The sequence below is a fragment of the Symsagittifera roscoffensis genome, chromosome 9 (genome assembly GCF_963678635.1).
Source record: "Symsagittifera roscoffensis chromosome 9, txSymRosc1.1, whole genome shotgun sequence".
NCBI classification, from domain to species: Eukaryota; Metazoa; Xenacoelomorpha; order Acoela; family Convolutidae; genus Symsagittifera; species Symsagittifera roscoffensis.
The window spans coordinates 13,465,607-13,485,592 of record NC_087070.1 but is presented as its reverse complement, the minus strand read 5'-3'; the positions used below and the strand labels follow the sequence as shown (position 1 = coordinate 13,485,592).

Sequence of the window (19,986 nt, the reverse complement as noted above, 5' to 3'; positions counted from 1 at the left end):
GTCATTTTTTAAATTTTTGAAGTTTTTCATTCCCAAAAAAACCACGTTACCTTAAGGCCTAGTGTGAAGGTGTGAAGTAGTCTCGAAGTTGCAAAATTTAACTAATTAAGCAACTTCACAATTTTCTTTGAGTAAAAAACGCTTACGGTAAAAAAGTCTAATTCCCGATTATAAAACACTTGAAATATAAAAATTAGGCAGATTTGACATTTTTGGTTAAACAGGCGTATCGGTTGACGTTTTTTTTTAAAACTGGCTCAAAAATTACATTTTTTCCTAATAATTGATTTTTTTTTTGATTTTTTGAAGTTTTTTATTCCCAAGACGGCGCTAAAAAAAATCGAGCGTAATTCTAATGAAACAAAACTGTATTTTCATGTCTTGAGTAAAAGACGCATGGCTTATCCTTCTATATAATATTAATATTTTGGTAACTGATTTTGCTTGCATATCAAAAAAAGAAAAACCTAAAAGTTCCTATACATCATACGAATAAATGTACCATAAAATAGCAAACTTTAACAGTATAATTTAGCCTCTCAATATTTTTTTTCAGCGAAGTTACTTCAGACACCTTATATTTTGTAAACTGCTTTATGATTTTTTATGTTTCCTCACTTATAACTGCGGTCCAAAATCAGAATTTTTCTGGTTCAAAAGAAAATTTTTCGAACAAACTTCTCCAGCAACAATTATGACACAGCTGCACTTTGCAAACACAAGCGGGAACACGACAAAAAAGCAGCTCTATAAAGTTAAATAAGCAAAAGTAAAAATAAGCTTCGATTTAATAAAATTTTTAAGCCAATTTTTTTCTCTTCTAAAGTCAAAAAAGCGTTTTTGAAACGTACTCGCGTGACAAAAAGTAGCTTGTGGAATATTTTCTGTGAAGTATTTGATTTCAATTTATCTGGTTTCCCTTGATGGGCAGTAAAACCCATACAGTATCCTTGGTCCTAAAAAATTTGCTTCAAACAATTTTGTAATTGTATCTAATGAAACTTAGTTCATTAAGTAAAATAATAAAAAAGAATAATTTTACCAAAACAGGGTTGCAAGATGTTTTTGGGAGGAGTTAAAACAGTTTTACCGCTTCTCATTCCGTCATAGGCAGCCGGAGTCACGTCCAGATAGCCTTTGTTACCCGCTATGCGACCAGGACCCAATCCCTCCGCCCCTCCGGCCGATCCAGCATTCTTCCCAGTGGGCAGGGGAGGGGGGTAGGCTTCATTCAGTTCGTCATCGATTATCGGGTAGGATTCTGCGCCACAGCGCGAGTACCATTTGAAGTCGACAAACTCCTACGAGCAAACAACTAGTCATTCGGATTCTTGTTGAAAAAAAAAACAAATTTCAAAAACTCAACTGCAGGAGAACTTATTCTTGATAATTACAAAATTTTTAATTGACATTGATATTCTCTGGCATTGGGCATATTGTCAGGTAATTTTTATATATTTTGAAAAGAACCAGGGTTGTTGAAAAGAGACAAAATAGCCAAAATGGAAAGAGCCAAAATAGCTAGCTGAATTATAGTTGAGAAATCTGACAAAAAGACTCCTTTTCAGAGAGACTACACTCACCCCGACATCTATGTCCAGGTCCACAGAGTACTTGTTCGGATCCAGTCGCAGTGTCTGTGTGTAGCCGAGGTCCACGGTCGAAATGGAAGAGTACATCTGGCCCAGAATGTCATAGGGCACTGCAGAAAACAAATACGGCAGCAAAAGATAACAGATCGTTGCTTGAGAGAGAAGCAACAACTCTTAGCCCAGAAAAATGCAAAATCAGAGACACAAAAGCTCTCCGAAGAGCTCAATTACTCGTGTAAATGGACCATAGTTAATGGTCTCAACTTAGTTTAGAGAATTTCTGCGAAATTAGATTAAACCTAATTATATAAGTGGTCTAAAACTGCTGCTTACTACACGTATACCCAGTAAATTATTGAAACAGATCTGAAATAATCTTTTTCAGATCTAAATTTCAGATCTGAAAGAGGTTGTGAAATGTTTAAATAACGCTTGGATACTTTAAGGATTGGTTATTTCAGATCTAATTTCAGATCTGAAATTTAGTTTTTCTTGGTTATTTTACATCTAAAAAAATCAATGATTCGGACTCAATTTTTGCTCTGTTTGATTTTTTAGCTTCTGCTAGCTACTAGCAGGTACTCAGGATAGTCCCAAGTTGGAGTTCTGATTAATTTTATTGTTCTGATTATTTGTTCTGATTAATTTTTCTATGACATCACAAAAGTTTCTATAAGAGTTATGCCAAAATCACAAAATCATTTACCACTAAAAACTGATTCCATTTATGTAGATAGAAAACAATTCACGAAAGTTGCCAGTTCGAATAAACTCCACTCACGTATTTTAATGTATGTGAACTCTGAGCTCTGATACTTTGGCGTGGAGTAAGGTAGTCTCATCTTCACATAGAGAGTGCACTTGTGGACCCCGTAGTAGAGTCCCTTGGGGTGGATGACCAGTTCTGAGGTGGTGTTGCCGGAGAAGGCGGGCACGTAGGGGTCCCCGGAGGGCTTGCCGTCTCTCTCACTGAAGGGCTGACACGTCCACCACTTGTCGTTACTTCTCGTCTCGTCACAGTTCAGAATGACATTGCCAGTCAGCTGAACAAACGAAAGAAAAAATCAAAAACACATACTACAAAGTAATCAAGGTTGCTGATCAATTAGTCAGAAAACTTTTTCACAGTTTACAGTGCAGCTTGAATAGCAACTGAATGGGTCTCAATTTAGCAATTCACTCGACCCGATCTGAGGTTCATGCATCCAAGTTTAGGCGTAGGTAATCGATTATAACGGATTATTTTTGAGAATTATAATTGATTATAATTACCAAAATTAGATGTTCAAAAGATTTATAATTGATTATAATCGTGATATTTTCCAAGAGATTATAGTTTCTTATAATCGATTATAATTAATTATAGTTCTTACGAAAAACCCTTAGAATCAATTATAATCGATTGTAATCGTTTATAATCTCTTATTTTTTCAAAAATTTGTCAATTCAAAACTATATTCGAATTAAATCTTTTGGGTTATTATTTTTGTGTCAAAAAAATCTCTAAAAGAGAGATCTCTTGAAAACTTTGGTTCATCTGAACACAAAACTTTACCACGAAACAAAAATTTCGTAGAGATCCTTTCATATTAGTGGAAAGGTTGCTGCGGTAGATAAAAAATAAATCTTCCAAATCAATCATGAAACTGAATCAATTTGCTAATTTTTGGTTGGTTAAAAAAGCTCAAAAGATACATCACAAAATATTTCTAATGTAGAAGAAAAGAAAAAAACTTATGAATTTGAATTGATTGGTAAACTTTTAAAAAAGATTTTTTTTTTTCATTTTTCATAGTAAGAACCAACATCTACAAAAAGCATAAAATATAAGCAATTTAGATGCAACTTCGAAGGCAAAATGGACCAACAAAAGGCAGTATAAAAAATTATAATCGGTTATAATGGAATTTTGAGCAAAAATAATGAATTGAAAATTTGAATAAAATAATGAATTATAATCAACTATAATCAATTATAGTTGATTATAATTCATTACTTTTATTCAAATTTTCAATTCGTTAGGTTTGCACAAAAATCCATTATAATCGATTATAATTGATTATAGTCCCTTTTATTGGTCCATTTGTTGGTCCATTGTATAGAAAAATATCCATTATAAACTATTTTTCTATACAATTATAATCAATTACAGTTGTATAAAATAATAGACTATACTGGATTCTAATTAACTATAATTTGATTTTTTAAAAAATTATAATCAATTATTAGTTGATTAAATCGATTGTTTCTCAATTTTGTTAAGACTGGTACCAAAATCGTAATATAATATAGAAACTGGATGCGGGTTGATGAGTACATGAATTTTTGCATCCGAAAAAAACGAAGCCAGTGGTTTCATGGATTAAAACAAAGTTCCATGGATAATAATCGATTTTCATGGTCAGAAAGGTTGCCATTGTAATCGATTATAACTCCTCTTGAGACCCGGAAATCCATTATAATTTTTTAAACTTTATTTTAAGAGAATTCAAATCGATTACAATTCACTTAAAATTCATTGTTATGGAAAATAATGGATTATATTCTCTAAAACTTTTTCCATTTTTTGGCAAAATTTGGAGCTTTACTGCATTACTCACAGCCAACTCCCTTTCTGAACCTACTAACATTTAGTTAAATCATATCTTTCATACTTTAAACCCAACTTTTTCACTTTTATTACTCAAAAATTATCACCCATCATTATCCGCACACCTATTCCCATCCCACCAACGCCACCCCACCTACCCTCACTCACTATCCCACACCTACGCCAACTTACCTATCCTCACCCCCACCGAATCCTCCACCTACCCCCGCTTACTCCTCTCGCCGACCATGTCCCCCACACACACCTCCCCACCCCAATTGACACCCCCTTAAAGTGTGGAGGGTTACAGATCGGTAAGGTGGGGTGGGGGGGTTGTCAAAGGTGTGTGCGTTGGGGTGGGGTGTAGGGGGCCCGCGTTTACGGTAAATGTAAGTGAGGGTGAGCGATGAGAAAAAAGTATGGTGAAAGTTGCTGTGAAGTGTTTAAGGGAAGGGGAACACGTGAATTGATCAACAGACCTCGAGAGGCCATTGGATTTAGGGAGCGCCTGGGGACTCCCCCTTCCCCCTCAGGCATTCGAACCCCTTTGTCTGCCGACCCAAAAGGTAATCCTACCATTACCCCCCCCCCCCCCCACTATTTTGAGATCCCCCCACTATCTTCAGGTCACCCCACAATTTTGAGATATCAATTTTTGGCTTACTAAACCTAAAATTTTGCTAACGGAAACTTCGGAGCCAATATATATTAATTTTAAGGGTGGGTGAGATTTTTTTGGTCAAAGTTTCCAAAAAGTGCATAAAAATGCTTTTTTGGCCCGTTTTTTTTTCAAAATTTTGCCTAACTTTTTTTGTTAGGCAAAATTTCTGGACTAGACTGATTCCAAGTGCTTCCAAGGCAGAAAATCTGACCAAAACAGGGTCCTTTTACTGCCTTGGAAGCACTTGGAAGCAATCTAGTCAGCCTGAAAAAAAAGACACAATTTTCGAAATTTTTTTGAAAATCCGCCCCCCTCGAGAAAATCCTAGATCCGCCCCTACTTATAGCTTAAATTTAAAATAAATTTAGTTTTTACTGTGTTTTCATGCAGAATAGCTAAACTATCATTGTCAGATGATATTTTGATAGAAAAAGGGTTATAATTTATTATAATAGATATAAGAGAAAATATGGGATTTTCGGAGAAATCATAATCAATTATAACTGATTAAAATTTAATAAAATTTGATCATTATAATGGATTCTAAATTGTTCAACCATCTAAAATTGGCACTTATAATTCATTATAAATTTGCTAAAAGTACGAATATAATTATAATATAATCGATTATTTTCTCTTTTTACTGAGTGCGGGTAACAAATTGGCTGCTGACGCGTAGAGAAACGAAACACCAGTCACTATTAAAATTAACACGTGGTATTAAGTTGCAAAGTTTATGTCAGGAAAATTAGTGGATTGAAAAAATAAAGAACAGTTGCAAAACACCAGAATAGCAATCTCATTTGAATCTTGGAAATAAGTTTTTTTTCAAAAAATGATTTAAATTTTTTTTTAAATACTATGGTTTTTCGTAGCGAATAAAAATCTAATATAAACTTCAGTTCAGTGGAGTAAAGTAAACTTTCACGGCTTAAAAAAGCATACTGCCCCCTATGATAGTCACGAATATGAGAGCTTCAATGTGATTAAATCACTTAACTTATTCCGATCAAACTAACTGTAAAGTCGTATTTTCCCAATACTAACTCAATATTAAAAAAACCAAAACTTTTGCGTGTTTATAATCGGCATAGTTTCTTGAAAATAAATAAAAAATCGGATAACAGACTGTTTTATAATTTCTAACATAGGAAAGGGTTTCGCAGATTTTCGAAAACTTTGCCATTTTTTGTGGGCCCAACAAATTGATTTTCTAAACTCTCTCAAAGCACTTATACAGCAGACCCATGATAAATTTAAAAAACGGGCCGATAACGAACGACGTTTTTGGGGAGTTTTGACCAAACAATTAAGTTTTTTTGGCGCCCGCTACCCCTGAAATTCATTACAGATTGGCGCCAAGGCGCTTCCAGAAAACATTTTAAAGGTGGTCGGCTTAAAATGGCTGTCGTTAAATGGTACTTGAACGGGGACTCTTCGGGTGGCGATGAGGTGAAAATGTTTAACGTTATTCGAAAAGTCGGACGTGACATTTTAAGAAAATGACGTGATTGAACTTACGAAGTTCCTGTCTTTCCTGTACATGAGGCGTGGCTGGAACACATCTGCACCCCTGTAGTCTATGCTGATAGAGGGGAAGGAACAGGTGATGGGCTCCTTACGTGCAAACTCATACACGGCCGACACCTGCAGACACATAAATAAACAAGGGGGTGTGAACAGCAGTACTGTCATAATGAGTTGAATGGTAGCTATCATAATTCAAAGAAAGGAACAGAATTAGATGTGAACTGTGACAAGTTCAAGAGTGACTCACCGATCCAATGGGGTTCCAGCAGAAGTAGTGGATGGAGTATGATTCATGTTTGGTGCCGAAGAAGGGCTTGATCTCCACCTTGTTCTCTTTGATCACGTGCGAGGGCAGTTTCGACTGGGAGTCTTCCGCCTCCCCCTCCCACCCGTCCCAGTCTATGCCCAGAATGGAGTCTTGTCGCGGGTACATGTCCAAGTAACTGGACCTGTTATAACATTAATGTTAGAAAGTTCAATTAAATCACTGGATTGAGCAACTTTATAGAAGCTACAGTTTTTTTTTCTTTATAAACTGAGGAAATAATAATAATAATAAATATGTTTTAAGTAGTGCAATAATCCAACAATATAGAGAACTTATCTTTGATAGAACACCAACTTGAGGAAGAGCAGAAGCTTAATCAACCTGTTGAAGCGCCGCTGAGAACTTTCTATCGAGTACTGTCTTATATGGACTTGATTGATTACCTATGTACCATTTATCCAGAAAAGAAAATAATAGATTTAAAGAAAAAATATTAAATTTCAAAATCTTACACGTCACTTATCTTGCATCAATTTGATATTTATTCAGAAACATTTGCGAGCAAAGAAAAGTAGCAAAAAACAGTTTTCAGACTTGAAAATGATATTATATATTAATTGTTTTATTTCAATCAATGTGATGTTTTTTTTTGGTCAAAAAGGCAAAGTGGGCTAAAATAAAGTTGTTTGAAAAATGAAATGGACATCTCCGCTCAATAATTTGACTGTCATATATTTATGGTAAGCAATAGTTAAAAATTTTTAAGGTAAAACAGGGTGGAGCTGTTTGAGTGATTTGGGGAATCTTTCGGCTAGTAAAAACAAAACTAGCGAGAGAAAGAGTGAAGGGAAGGGTTTGATTGCAGTTAGCATATATAATTGGAGGTGTGATGTGGCAATTGATGTACTAACGCTTCTGGATTCCTCCAAGGGTTCTCTGGGTCCGACTGGTTGCTGCATCTGTGGTAGCCATTCTGAAGCCACCCTCTCCTAACCACATCGTCCGCACTCTAGAACCAGACATCAGGCAACTCTTTCACCAATTCAAAAGATACGAGGAAAAATTGCATAAACGAGAGTTAAACAGCCGATATTCTCAACTTTTTACAGACTTCACTTTAAAATTTAAAAATGGCATCTCTTCAACTATTCCCTCCTTTCTTATTGCAAAAAGGGGAAATTTGTAGCTAGGAACAATATTCGAATATTCTTAACCGTTGAATTAGTCCTTTATAAGGGTGGATCTTCTTAATTTGGTTCCATGGGGTATTAAAGGGATCTTCCCTTGTGATACATATTTAGTAGGATTGACAGAGAGCAAAGGTGTTTTTGGACGATTACCTCGTCGTTGGCATCGTCTGTGTCGTAGAAGGACTGCACGAAGCCCAGAGTAGTTGTGCATCCCTCGCAGAAAGTCAAGCAGCACGTCTTCCAACCTGCATAAAAAACATAAATGAGAGATTTCTCAGCAGGTTTTGAGCCAAATCAGCACATCTGGATAAAATTAACTCAAAACTCCAAAATAAACCATAGTAACTCACCGATAGTGGTGAGTCTGAATATGACCTCGGCAGTGGCCCCCTCCTTCCACACAAAGCCAGGCGAGGCCACTTGGGGGGCGGAGGGGGGCAGGGCTATCCGGAAGGGGTTCCCATCCGAGCCCACAATAGGCACCACCATTGCTAAACAGCCAGCAGAAAAATATTATTGACAACCAATAATGAAGATTTTTAGAAAGAAGATTCAGTATATTTTATTTTGTGGAGTCAGATTTAATATATATATATATATATATTTATATATATATATTTCTACTTGGGCGCTGTAAATGTTTTCCTCTTTAGAGTTTGATTTTTCATATATATTTATATATATATATATATATATATATATATTTATATATATATATTTCTACTTGGGCGCTGTAAATGTTTTCCTCTTTAGAGTTTGATTTGTTCATCTACTGCTATCTTTATTCGAATATCTCTCCTCTCACCATCTGCCCCCATCTGCATGGGTGTGGATATGGTCACTGTGGCCCCCTCCAGACTGCGGTAGTTGGCCACTCCAAACGACTGAAACAGACGACCACAGCGCTATAAATAACTGATTCAGAGTTTGAACTGTTTTTCCAGCTACATGTAGTTGTGCACACAAAATGTGGATCTAAACAGCCATAGCTGAGAACGTGCGAAGAGTAAGAATGCGAATCCAGGGGAGTCTTTTGGAAAAGCGAAAGCTACATGTACTAGAAAAATAGAAGAAAAAAGTGGGATTCGTTGTTCAAAAATGTTGTTCTAGTGGTGGGAAAAAAGAGAAGAATGAGGAAGAATGAAGAGAGTGTACGGCGAAGAAGAAGAGGTGGGTGCTGGTCTTCTGGTTCACAAATGTCTCCTCCTTCACTTCCGACTCATCAGCCCAGTTCCACGTGAACGTCTGATTCACAACAGCTGCAAACCATCAAAAGAACAGTTAATTCAACACATTCTATTAAGAAGTCATCTTCACATCAGTGTGATTTGAGTCCAAGAGGGCTGACCACATTTGCACTTGAAGACAAACGCTAATGAAGTCACTACAAGACACAGTATTTCAGAGGTAGTTTTTTTGAGAGGAGGGCAGTTTTATGTTTTTAATCATTCTGAATAAGCCAACAAACATTCGTCGATTTTTCTGATATGGTTAAAAATTGCTATTCTGTCAGCTTTATTCATTTCAACTCCACTACACCTCGTACAATATACACCTCGTACGTCCACTACATAGTATAGTGTCGAGCGAAATTTTATATCAGAGGCCTTATCTCTGATAGGAAACTCAATGAAAATTTTGAATTTTTTTTATTTGTGATTCGAACGTCAAGGAATTATAAGCTTTTGGTAATTTCTTCAAGATGATAACTTTGAAGCCTTGTCTTCTTTCTCCTTTTCCCACTCTTGAAGACTAAGAAAACAAAAAAAAAACTGATAAAAAATTTGGTCGAATTTATCCCGGCCACATATATAGCAAATATTTATTATCCTGATATTTTGAACATAAATCATTGAAAAATCTCTTCATGCCAACAATAAGGTCAAAATCGATTAGCTATTTAATTATTTAGAACTTACGGAGTTATTTAATAAGTGCGTAAGTCTTAGTTAGTTGGGTGATTTTGATATAAAGAAAAACCAATCGGAATTTTGGTCTGTTTCTAATATATAGAGAGGAATACTTTACTAAGTCAGACTGGATAGCAGTTCATAGATCCTCTGCGAATAGCAAAGCCACAATTACTTCACCCGAGTGGCCAATTGGCCTTGAGAAGAATCGAACCAACGTCTAACCGGTCTGCTTAAATCCTAAACTTTAGCTTGGACTTCTCTGCCAATCGATCTCAATGTTAGTTTTGCTGTGTCAAGCTCAGATAATTTAAAAATCTTTTGTGTTGCCCCAGAGAATTGACGGAAGCCAGGCTGTAATCTGAGGATGAGTGCTACTGCACATTGCAGCTAATGAAAGAACTGCATCATTGTCAGTTTGGCGAAAAAGTTAGAGGCGATAACAGTAACTTCAACAACGAAAAAACTAATAACCTATTCTTAAGAAATTTAGAGTTTGGATGTAACTGTTGCTCCTTGAAGCTCCGAATGTCGATTGTGTGGAAAGTTTTGTTCAGTGTCTTCATGATAGTACTCGACTATGACAGTTGCCTTGAGTGTTATTCCCGGTTATTGCGACAAATACTGTTTCCTTGGGAGAGAAAAGAAGACAATGGTGCACAATGGTGCTGTCTGTTCACATGAAAGTTTTTTTTTGGATAATTAATGCTTTCGAAGAAAACTGTATCAGCGGTATGGCAAGGAATGCAGCTTGCATTTTAAAAGGGGTGGATAGACATGGCATTCAATGGCGCTACTTGGGCGTTAGAAAAATGAAGGAGAGCTTCTCCTCAAGAAAATCTAAAATTCTCTCTTGAAAAAACCAGCGGTACAGAAGAAGTTGGCCTGAAATGAATGAAATAGAAAATCAATTGGCTCCGTCAATCAATTGCTTGAAACGTGATGCTTTGTTTTGACTGCCTAGTTTTTCTTCAATTTGTCTTATTTCGCCGACTGACTTTCAGATTTGTTTTCAGAGACATTTTACTTTTGTCAGATTTGGACGTTTTTTTTTTCAAATGGAAAACAAACCTGATCTTTTGTTGAAAGAATGAGTTAACTTCCAAATTTTCTTCGAGGTGTTCGAACGCGTCAAGGCATTCGTTCAAACAAATGTTTCAATCATCGCAGTTGCTGCTTTTGTGAAAAGTAGAGGATGTCACGAAGTCATTCTTGAAATGTAATGTTAGTGTGTGAGGAAGACCCCATCTCAGAAATTATGTCCGATGGAATGTTACGTTATTTCATCAATTGCGGATTCCTCGCGCCATAGAAGTCACAGTGGTGGTTGAAAGTCAGCAAGTACACCAATTTGAAGAAACAATCCGTGTAATTTTTTTTGATGGAAGACCGATGAAGTTATGATGCACTATTAAGGATGCGGCGAATTTTTCCGGTTGAATTTTGGAGTTCCATGGTACACGCTAAAGAAGGAAACTCGCAAACTGCATTTGTTATCATGCACGCAAAACTTATGAAGTACTTATTACACTGACGCATCTTAATGGGCAGTGTTTCCTTTAACCAGATATGCGCAAACGACTAGTAGATTTTGACTAAGAAATCGCTCAAAATTTATGGGAGTATTCTCATAAAAAACACTACTGAAAGCAAATTGCGCTAAAGCAACTTTTGCTCCGCTTGTTAACGAATGTTTTTGAGGTCTGCTAGTTTCATATCATCGTTGTTTTAGCGCAAATGCCAGCGAGAGTATAAATGCAAGTAGACAAACTTGAATATGATTGGACCAAAAGTAACTACATATAAGAACAGTTGCTCATGTAGCTAAGAGACAAGTCTCTCACGCCAGTCAAGCGGGTTCGAGTCCCCCATGCACAGACCCTAAAACATGTAGACCCGAGTGGCTTTAGCCCCATTTGACCGTTTTTTACTGTTTTTTGGTTCTAATTCGGTTCAGCTTTGATTAAGACTGACCGTCAAAAAGAGCAATTTGTCTCAAAGACATTACTGGTTCTTGTGGCTAGCTTGCGCCGAATTAAATTATAATTGGAGCTGATTGTTGGTGAATTTATGAACTTGTTTTACAGAAAACTTTGAATGAAATTATCAATATGGCCGATGAAATTTGTATGGACAAAAATACGAATTGATTATTGATTTTTCGGTTCCAAATTCACTTTACGGAGATTGAGCGCGCATGTTTTAGCGCCCGCAAAGGACCGTTATTCGATTAACAAGGGACTCGAGTGACAGTATCCAGGGTGACAGCAGCCTGAGTGAATGACCTCAATCGGAGGCTTACACACAAGTCTCCTGAGCAGGAACGGCAAACATCAATTGGAGGCCTACATGCAGGTGCAGAGGGTCTGTTGCGGATTGCAGAGGGACTGTTGCAGATTGCAGAGGGTTTTTAGCGGATTGTTAAGCGTCTGTTTTGGATTGCAGAGAATTTGTTGCGGGTTGCAGAGGGTCTGTTGCGGATTTCAGATCGTCTGTAGCGGATTGTAGAGGGTCTGTTGCGGATTGCAGAGGGTCTTTAGCGGTTTGAGGAGCGTCTGTTGCGGATTGCAGAGCGACTGTTGCGGATTGCAGAGAATCTGTTGAGGATTGCAGAGAATCTGTTGCGGATTGCAGAGGGTCTGTTGCGTATTTGAGATCGTCTGTATCGGATTGTAGAGGGTCTGCAGCGGATTGCAGATCGTCTGTTGAGGATTGCAGAGCGTCTGTTGCGGATTGCAGAGGGTCTGTAGCGGATTGAGGAGCGTCTGTTACGGATTGCAGAGCGTCCGCTGCGGATTGCAGAGAATCTGTTGCGGATTGCAGAGGGTCTGTTGCGTATTTCAGATAGTCTGTATCGGATTGCAGATCGTCTGTTGCGGATTGCAGAGCGTCTGTTACAGATTGCAGAGGGTCTGTAGCGGGATGAGGAGCGTCTGTTGCGGATCACAGAGAGTCTGTTGCGGGTTGCAGAGGCAGTTTCCATGCAGACAGAGCAAGCTAGCACCCGGTAATTTTTTTCTCAATAACCAATATTTTTGGACATATCCGATGAACTGAAGTAAATTACAATCGGTGCACAGACAAAACGCTTGACATTTTTTCTCGACACCAAAATTTTTTGGATATATAAAAACGAAAAATTAATCCGTGAAAATGGAACACAGACAAGAGGTACTGCACTTTTTTTGGATTAATTTTTGACCCGAAAACGCTGATCAGAATTTTCCGAAAATTTTTGTGAAAAAACTAGAAAATTATCAAAAAAATCCTCAAAACATCCCCAGAATTTGGTGAAACTGTGCTGTGAGACGACACCAACCTTATGTTAAGTCGTCTGGCAGCGAATTTTCAGGCGAAACAAGTTGAGGTTTCTTCCGCGTGTGTTGTTGGAACTTATACAATTTGACTAATCCCCAACCCACCTTTGGTGAAACTGAGAGCCAGTTCGCTTCAAGTGTATCAAAGCCGTTTTTGCCCGTCCGATTATTGACGTCGTTGCATGACAGTAATGTTAAGTGGTCAAGTACGGTGTTACTGGGTTATGTTGAATTCTTTCATCCTCAGTTCTACTCCATGTGTGTTGTTGTTCAAGCGACCTACTTAATTTTCCAAACCCATTGGTACTTACTTAAGCGTAACGTAGCGGTCGCCTAGGTCCCCTAAGTGAGTGGCATTCATTATAAGAGCTAAGTCTTTGGATCACGCGCTTCGAAAACTTCCCGCTCCGTCCCAGAAGCGCGTCAGAGATACTTGCTTCACAAAGCCAGGTTCAAGTTTGAACTTTAACACTAGGGACTCTCAGAAAACGATACAGTACTACCTTCACCACTACTCGTCTCACCGTAACGACAATGTTATTTGGCACGGCGCCATTAATAAATCAAAAATGAAACAACTGCAAGCTGAGTAGTGAGCAACTTGTCAGTTTGTTATTAAGGTATAGGACAAACATTTGTGCGATCGTAAATTGTAGACAGAACGAAACTGAGAGTATAGAAGAAAGTTTAAATTCAACAGGTGTTCTCGTTCTGAATGTCGTCAAAGACTTCATCTCCAAGCGTAAGGCTAAGGACCAGGTACTAACTGAGAAGTACAAAGAGCTTCACCAGCTTCCTTCCGTTGAGTGAAAGACTCTCTTCCTTCTAAGGCGTTATAGCGCTAACCTTAACATACTGAAGATGCGTACGAAGCGTAACCGCTAACCACTCAAAGCTGGAAAAGCTATGAAAAGCTTTGAGACGTCAAGCTCCCCCATCTTGTAAATTAATGTTGATGTTTTAATGTCGATTAAATTTTGTATCAAACAGTATCTAATTTTATTAGTTGTTTCCGATTTAGTGAACATCCGTAAAATAGTGTCAATTTATGAAAAAGATGGACGAAAAATTCCAAAAAAAGATATGCAAGTTATTTGAAACCCGTTTAAATCTAGAAAATGAGCTAGTTAAAGGCCACTCATTAAAACTTGATTACATTGAGAATAACAGTCGTACCGTAAAAACTGAGAAAGCTGGTTGCAATTATACAATTGTAAAATTGCTTTGGAAAAAGCTGTTGAAGTAAATGAGCAATCAATTAAATTAGCGGGAAAAACGGAACAACCTGAAAAAATTATTGCTCAACAGGAACTTTTGCTTAGGAAAATAACCGAAATAAACGATAAAGTATTGCATGAAGCTCAGAGTTACAAGTGGAGCCTCTTCGTCATTCCTAGCACCCACCATTACAGGGAGCAAGGGATCTTTACAAAAAACTAGGTCTGAGACATCCTCACGCTCTCACAAAACATGAGATTCAGAAGCACGAGTATCTGAAAACAGGTAAAAGGTTTCTCATAAGTCTAAGGAAAGTAGGAAACGTGAGTCGCATAAGTCTGATAAATCTGCTTCCACTCGTCATACGTCGACTCTTCACACTATGTCATCCTGTGAGAAACGGCATGAGTTAGCTTTGGTAAAACAAGGAGCTGAAAAGGCAGTATCAAGTATCTTTAGGGCTTAAAGATCAAGAGAATCGTCTTAAGTTTGAATAAAATTAGCTGCAACTAGAGCAATTGGCTGAAAGCCATAATTAGCAACTAATTGAAATGGAAACGAAAGCGTTTGAACTTGAGGATATTTCATCTGAGGTTAGCGAAAAGGCAGCAGAAATTAATTCGACAAGAGTAAAAAAGCCCATTTCAAAAGTTGCAACCGATCGAACTAATGCTTGGGTAGACTCCGATAGTTCACAGGCAATTCCTGACAGTGCGAGTGCGATAGGATTGCTGGCTTTCACTTAGGTACCAGTTTTGTCAGAACCGACGAATTATGCCAGCCTGGTTCATGCAATGAACACAAGTAGTGGTCAAAACCATAGGCACCCAGCATTGAGCGACACTGGAATCCATAGCACTGGACATCGGGCAAGCTTGTATTTCACCTGTTTCATTCCCAGTTGAAAATAAGCAATGGAGTGCACACGTGATATCACCACCGTCTACTGCTCCTTCACAGACCATGATTTCAAACATAATTAATTGTAGTTTTACCAACAAGCAACCGGAATTATTACCTGTCCCAATGTTACCGGCAAAACCCGGTACTGGTTTTGTTTCTTTGTCACCTACATTTGCTGGTGGTGACTTCTCATCTTCTGGAGCAAACTCGTTGCCGGTTTTCCTTTCGGCACCTCATTGCAGTCCAGACTCAACATAAAATTCCTTTTTTACCGCATGCTGTGTCACGTAATATCATTAATTACTATACAAGTGATGCAAAATCATGGCGATGGGCCGCTACAACTCCAATAGTCAGGCCTGCTCAGAGTTGTAATGCTGGAAACACCGTGTAACACAGCCGTCCAGTATACTAGTGGTGGGACTGTGTATTTTAATACTCCGCCAGTTAATCCTCAACATGTTCCGCATTTTGTCAATAATACTAACACTGGTTATCAGCCGCTAACCCGAACCAATGTTTTTCATCGCATCGAATTCTCTCCGCTCTTGAGTTGGCGGAATTAAAAATACATAGCCCCAAGGACCGTCCTGTTGAATTGAAGTTAGCCCAGTTTGAAGGCAATCGCTTAAACTAGCGCCAATGGTTTGGTCAGCTTAAGTCCACAGTTGATTCCGCTGTTCTCACAGATGATCCGAAATTGGCATACTCAAAAACACTCGTCACAGGCAAAGCAAAAACCGCAATTGCGGAGTTTAGTTATAGTGGCGTTATGTACAAAGATGCACTAGCCACCTTGCAACGGAAGTTTGGGCAACCACACGCTATTGCTGGTGCGCATCTTGATAAGCTGAATAACTTTCTTCCACTTAAAATGTACAATTCGGAAAATGTCATTAGTTCCCCTCTGCCATATCTGGCCTCGTAGCAGTTTTCAAATCCTTGCCATTCAACAAGGATCGAAAGAGTGTTAACATGTTAATCCGAGCTGTTAGTAAATTTCCGCCTAACCTCAAGGAAGCTTGGTCCATGCATACTGTTAGGCAAAAATGGCAGCGCCCAAAAATCTCAGATTTTCAGCAACCGGTAAAAAGAAAATGCCGACGGGCATGATAGATTGCGTGTACTTAACTCTAAGGCAAAAAACGAAGAACCAGTTCAGCCAAAAACAACCAAAATTTTTGCAGCCAATACCAAGCTAACTAGTAAAGCGCAGCATAATTCTAAGTTTCCGCCGTGCGTTTTGTGTAAGGGCAGCCCTGCATTGTGAACTTGTGCTACTCAGCGAGCAAAATAAGTAATTGAGAAGAAACGTTGCTTCGCTTGCCTCAATGGCAATCATAGTTTCCGGCAAAAATCTAGAGCTAAAAAATGCCCGAAGTCAGAGTACGATAGCACACACAAGGTCTTGCTGCATTGAGCCAATAAAATATTTCCTCAGAAGGAACTTTTGAGTGATTTTAAAAGGCTGGAGCAAACAAGTCCAAGGAGAATACAAACACTTCCACCCTTTTCGCTGTTAGTGATCTACATGACATTGAATCGTCTAAAGGGTTATTGCCGATTGCAACACTTGGCGTGTCCTCGGCTGTAACCAGTCTCTTGACGTTGGTTCAATGTGATAGTGCCACGAATCACTCTTGGGTGTCTTCGTCACTCGTTAACCGTCTCGGCTTAGTAGGAGAGCCCGTTGAATTGACAATTAGTGGTTGCAATTCAACCACCGCTATCGAGACTCAGAGGCTTAAGTTTACAGTTTCTTTCGAGCCTAATAATAGTTAATTTGTGTTCCCTCTGTGTGCATATCTTAAAGACAATCAAGACTACTACCCAACAGCTAGACCTAATAGGTTCATCTTGGGAGATGATAATAACTCACGGTGTTTCGTTTGCCTACCGATAGTTTGGGTCGTAAGTGGTCCGCCGCCAGTTGGTTCTACTTCTCCTTATTTCAAGTGTGTTGTTGAAGATTCTTCTTTGACCAACAAGATAAAATCCTGGTACGAATTGGACTCTTATGGTTCTTTCAAACAAGGCGATGCCGGTTCCGCCGCGGATAAACTTGCTTTATTCATGCTTAGTTCTGAAACCGTTCAGAATGGCTAAAGATTTTTGCCAGTCTGCCAAACGACTTTTACTCGTCACTCGCCCAATTTAAAGTTTTGAAGCAAAAGTTAATTAAAGAATTTGAACTGCGCGAAAGATACGCAGACACAATTAGAGAGGACATTACGAAAGGCTATGTCGTTACTGTCGAACCGCATGATCCACGTAAGCGATCCGATTGCGAGTGGTATATTCCGCACCGTCCCGTCCCGTCGTAAGCTCGAACAAGCCGGGTACGGTGCGCCGAGTCCTTAATGGGGCTTCTAAGTTTCACGGCACATTTTAAAATAAAACTTATTGCTGGATCTGAACCTACGCCAAAACTTAATTTTTGTATTTTTGCGATTCCATCAACAGAAGTACGCCGCCTCCGAAGATTTAGAGGGCATGTTCCTCTAGCTGGGAGTCCTCGCCCGCAATCAAAATTCGCTCCGTTTTTTGGTTTTTTTGTGGCAAAAAAAACTAGTACATTCGCCAATTACTCGGCTGGCGGGATTCGCCTACATGCGCCAGTTTTGCGTTGCGAAATTTTGCAACTGAATTTGTTTCCATTCTCCCTGAGGACGCATCAGTCGCAAACGAAAAGTTATACATGAGCGATTACTTGGATTTGTTCGAGAACGCTACTCATGCAATTAAATTTGGTTTCAATACTTAAATTGTGAAGAATTAAATTGACTAAATTTGTCAGATTAAATTAAAATTGACTAAATAATGCTGATAAAACTACTTTAGCAATGAGCCCCGAGGATTGCGAAACCTCGTTTTCACCCATCAAACAAATTTGTAACGGTGCCGAACAATCATCACACGTCTTAATCACACGTCTTAATCATAAACCTTGTTGGGTTAGTAGCCATTTGAAAAACCTGTGGTCAAAGTTGGGACGACGAATCGCCGGAAGACATACAAAAAAAAATTTCTCGAGTGGCACTCTGGTCTCCATCTTTAAGGACAATTGACTATTCCCCGCTAATACTTCACGGGGATCAAATTGAGCTCCACATGTTCGGTGATAGCTTGCAGGACGTTTTCTGTGCCGTTGGATTTTTGCGTCCCCGACTCTCGACTTCACGCAAAACTCAAATATCCTTCATCTTTGATAAAGCTCGGGTTGCACCCACGAAAGTGCTATCTATAACAAAACAAGAGCTTCAAGCTGCTCTGCTCGCCACATGACTTAAAAATGGTATGCTGACAGCCCCTATCGTTAACATTAATCATATCTACTTGTGGACAGATAGTACTACAGTTTTGCAGTGGCTAAAATCCAGTGACAAATTACCTGTAATCGTCGCTAACCGTGTCGGTGAAATCCTCGACTCGACGACTATTGATGAATGGCACCATGTTCAGAGCGGCGATAATCCAGCTGATACCGGTACGCAGGGGATTTCTTCGGAAGCTCTTAAGGATAGCAGCTGGGTTATTGTTTCGATCATTCTCAGGACTACTGATTGGCCGTTTATACCCGACGAACGTGTGAGAAAATTGGTTTGAAGGGTCCTAATTGTGATGTCAATAATTGCTTGGAGACATGATCTTCCTTCATCCCCGACATCACATCCATCAAACATCCCGAACACGGCTTCAATTGGGAAAAGTTTAGTTCCTTTACGAGATATAAAAGAGTTGTCTCCTTTATGATGAGGATGATGCTTTCACATAAACATTTCCGCGGTGAGGACTTACAGATCACCGACCCCACTGAACTTGATATTGCAGAAACCAAATTAATTCATCATGCTCAGATAGAATCCTTCCCCGTTGTATGGAAAACACTCACCACTGGCAAACCTCTTAATAATAGTAGTAAAATTGCCACATACTCTCCTTTTAAACGGTCCGGCTGGATCGTTTGTTCCACCGGCCGGATCGTTCGCTTAGTGAATACCGAGTTTGATACTAAGCACCCAATATTACTCGACGCCCAATTTACGCTAGTTCGCTTGTTGGCCTGCAGCCTCCACCATAAGCATTTTCATCAAGGTTTAGGTTACATGTGCTCCGTTTTAAATAAGAAATATGCAATACTTGGGTTGCGTCGACTACTTCGGTCTATCGAACATCAATTTGTACCATGCCGTAAACGCAAAGCAGAAACGATCCAACCAATTATGTCCGATTTACCTGTCAAACGTCTGGGATATCAGCAACCACCCTCTGCATTTGTCATCATGCACACAAAACTTATGAAGTACCGATTACAGTGACGCATCTTACAGTGTTTCGTTTAACCAGATATGCGCAAACGAATAGTAGATTTTGACCAAGAAATTGCTCAAAATTTCTGCTAGTATCCTTATAAAAAACACGACAGAAAGCAAATTGCGCTAAAGCATTTTTTGCTCTTCTTGTTAACCAATGTTTTTGAGGTTTGCTAGTTTCACATCAACGTCAAAAAATTCAGCGAGGCCACACTGCTTTAGCGAAGCTGCAGCACTAAGCTTTTCGATCTTTTTGTACTTTTGGAGCAGATCTTCCATGTATGAGTAAGTTTCCTTTTCGGCGATGAGTGTTTGCGGTTAACAATAGAGGCGTTTGACAATTTCTGCAAAAATTTTGAATTAGGCGACAGCAAGCCTGTTGACGGAGCAAGCCGGAGAATTTTGATGACGGAGAATTTTGTTGACGTAGCAAGCCTCCATTAGTGATGATCGGTATGAAACTACCCAATCGTGGACAAGTAAGTAACGGCTGT

At 38.8% G+C, this 19,986-nt stretch overlaps 1 protein-coding gene across 1 annotated transcript in view; it reads right to left on the bottom strand.

Annotated features, from left to right (window-relative positions):
* The window catches only part of LOC134853881 (uncharacterized), a 158,685-nt gene that overhangs the window by 71,909 nt on the left and 66,790 nt on the right, over window positions 1-19,986 (bottom strand). The window contains exons 16-25 of the mRNA XM_063869837.1: window positions 8,987-9,090; window positions 8,637-8,715; window positions 8,182-8,322; window positions 7,982-8,076; window positions 7,553-7,650; window positions 6,621-6,822; window positions 6,365-6,490; window positions 2,374-2,635; window positions 1,584-1,702; window positions 1,091-1,301 (exon numbers count right to left, since the gene is read on the bottom strand). Of these exons, the coding sequence (XP_063725907.1) occupies window positions 1,091-1,301; window positions 1,584-1,702; window positions 2,374-2,635; window positions 6,365-6,490; window positions 6,621-6,822; window positions 7,553-7,650; window positions 7,982-8,076; window positions 8,182-8,322; window positions 8,637-8,715; window positions 8,987-9,090 (1,437 nt within the window). The remainder of the gene's footprint in view (window positions 1-1,090; window positions 1,302-1,583; window positions 1,703-2,373; window positions 2,636-6,364; window positions 6,491-6,620; window positions 6,823-7,552; window positions 7,651-7,981; window positions 8,077-8,181; window positions 8,323-8,636; window positions 8,716-8,986; window positions 9,091-19,986) is intronic.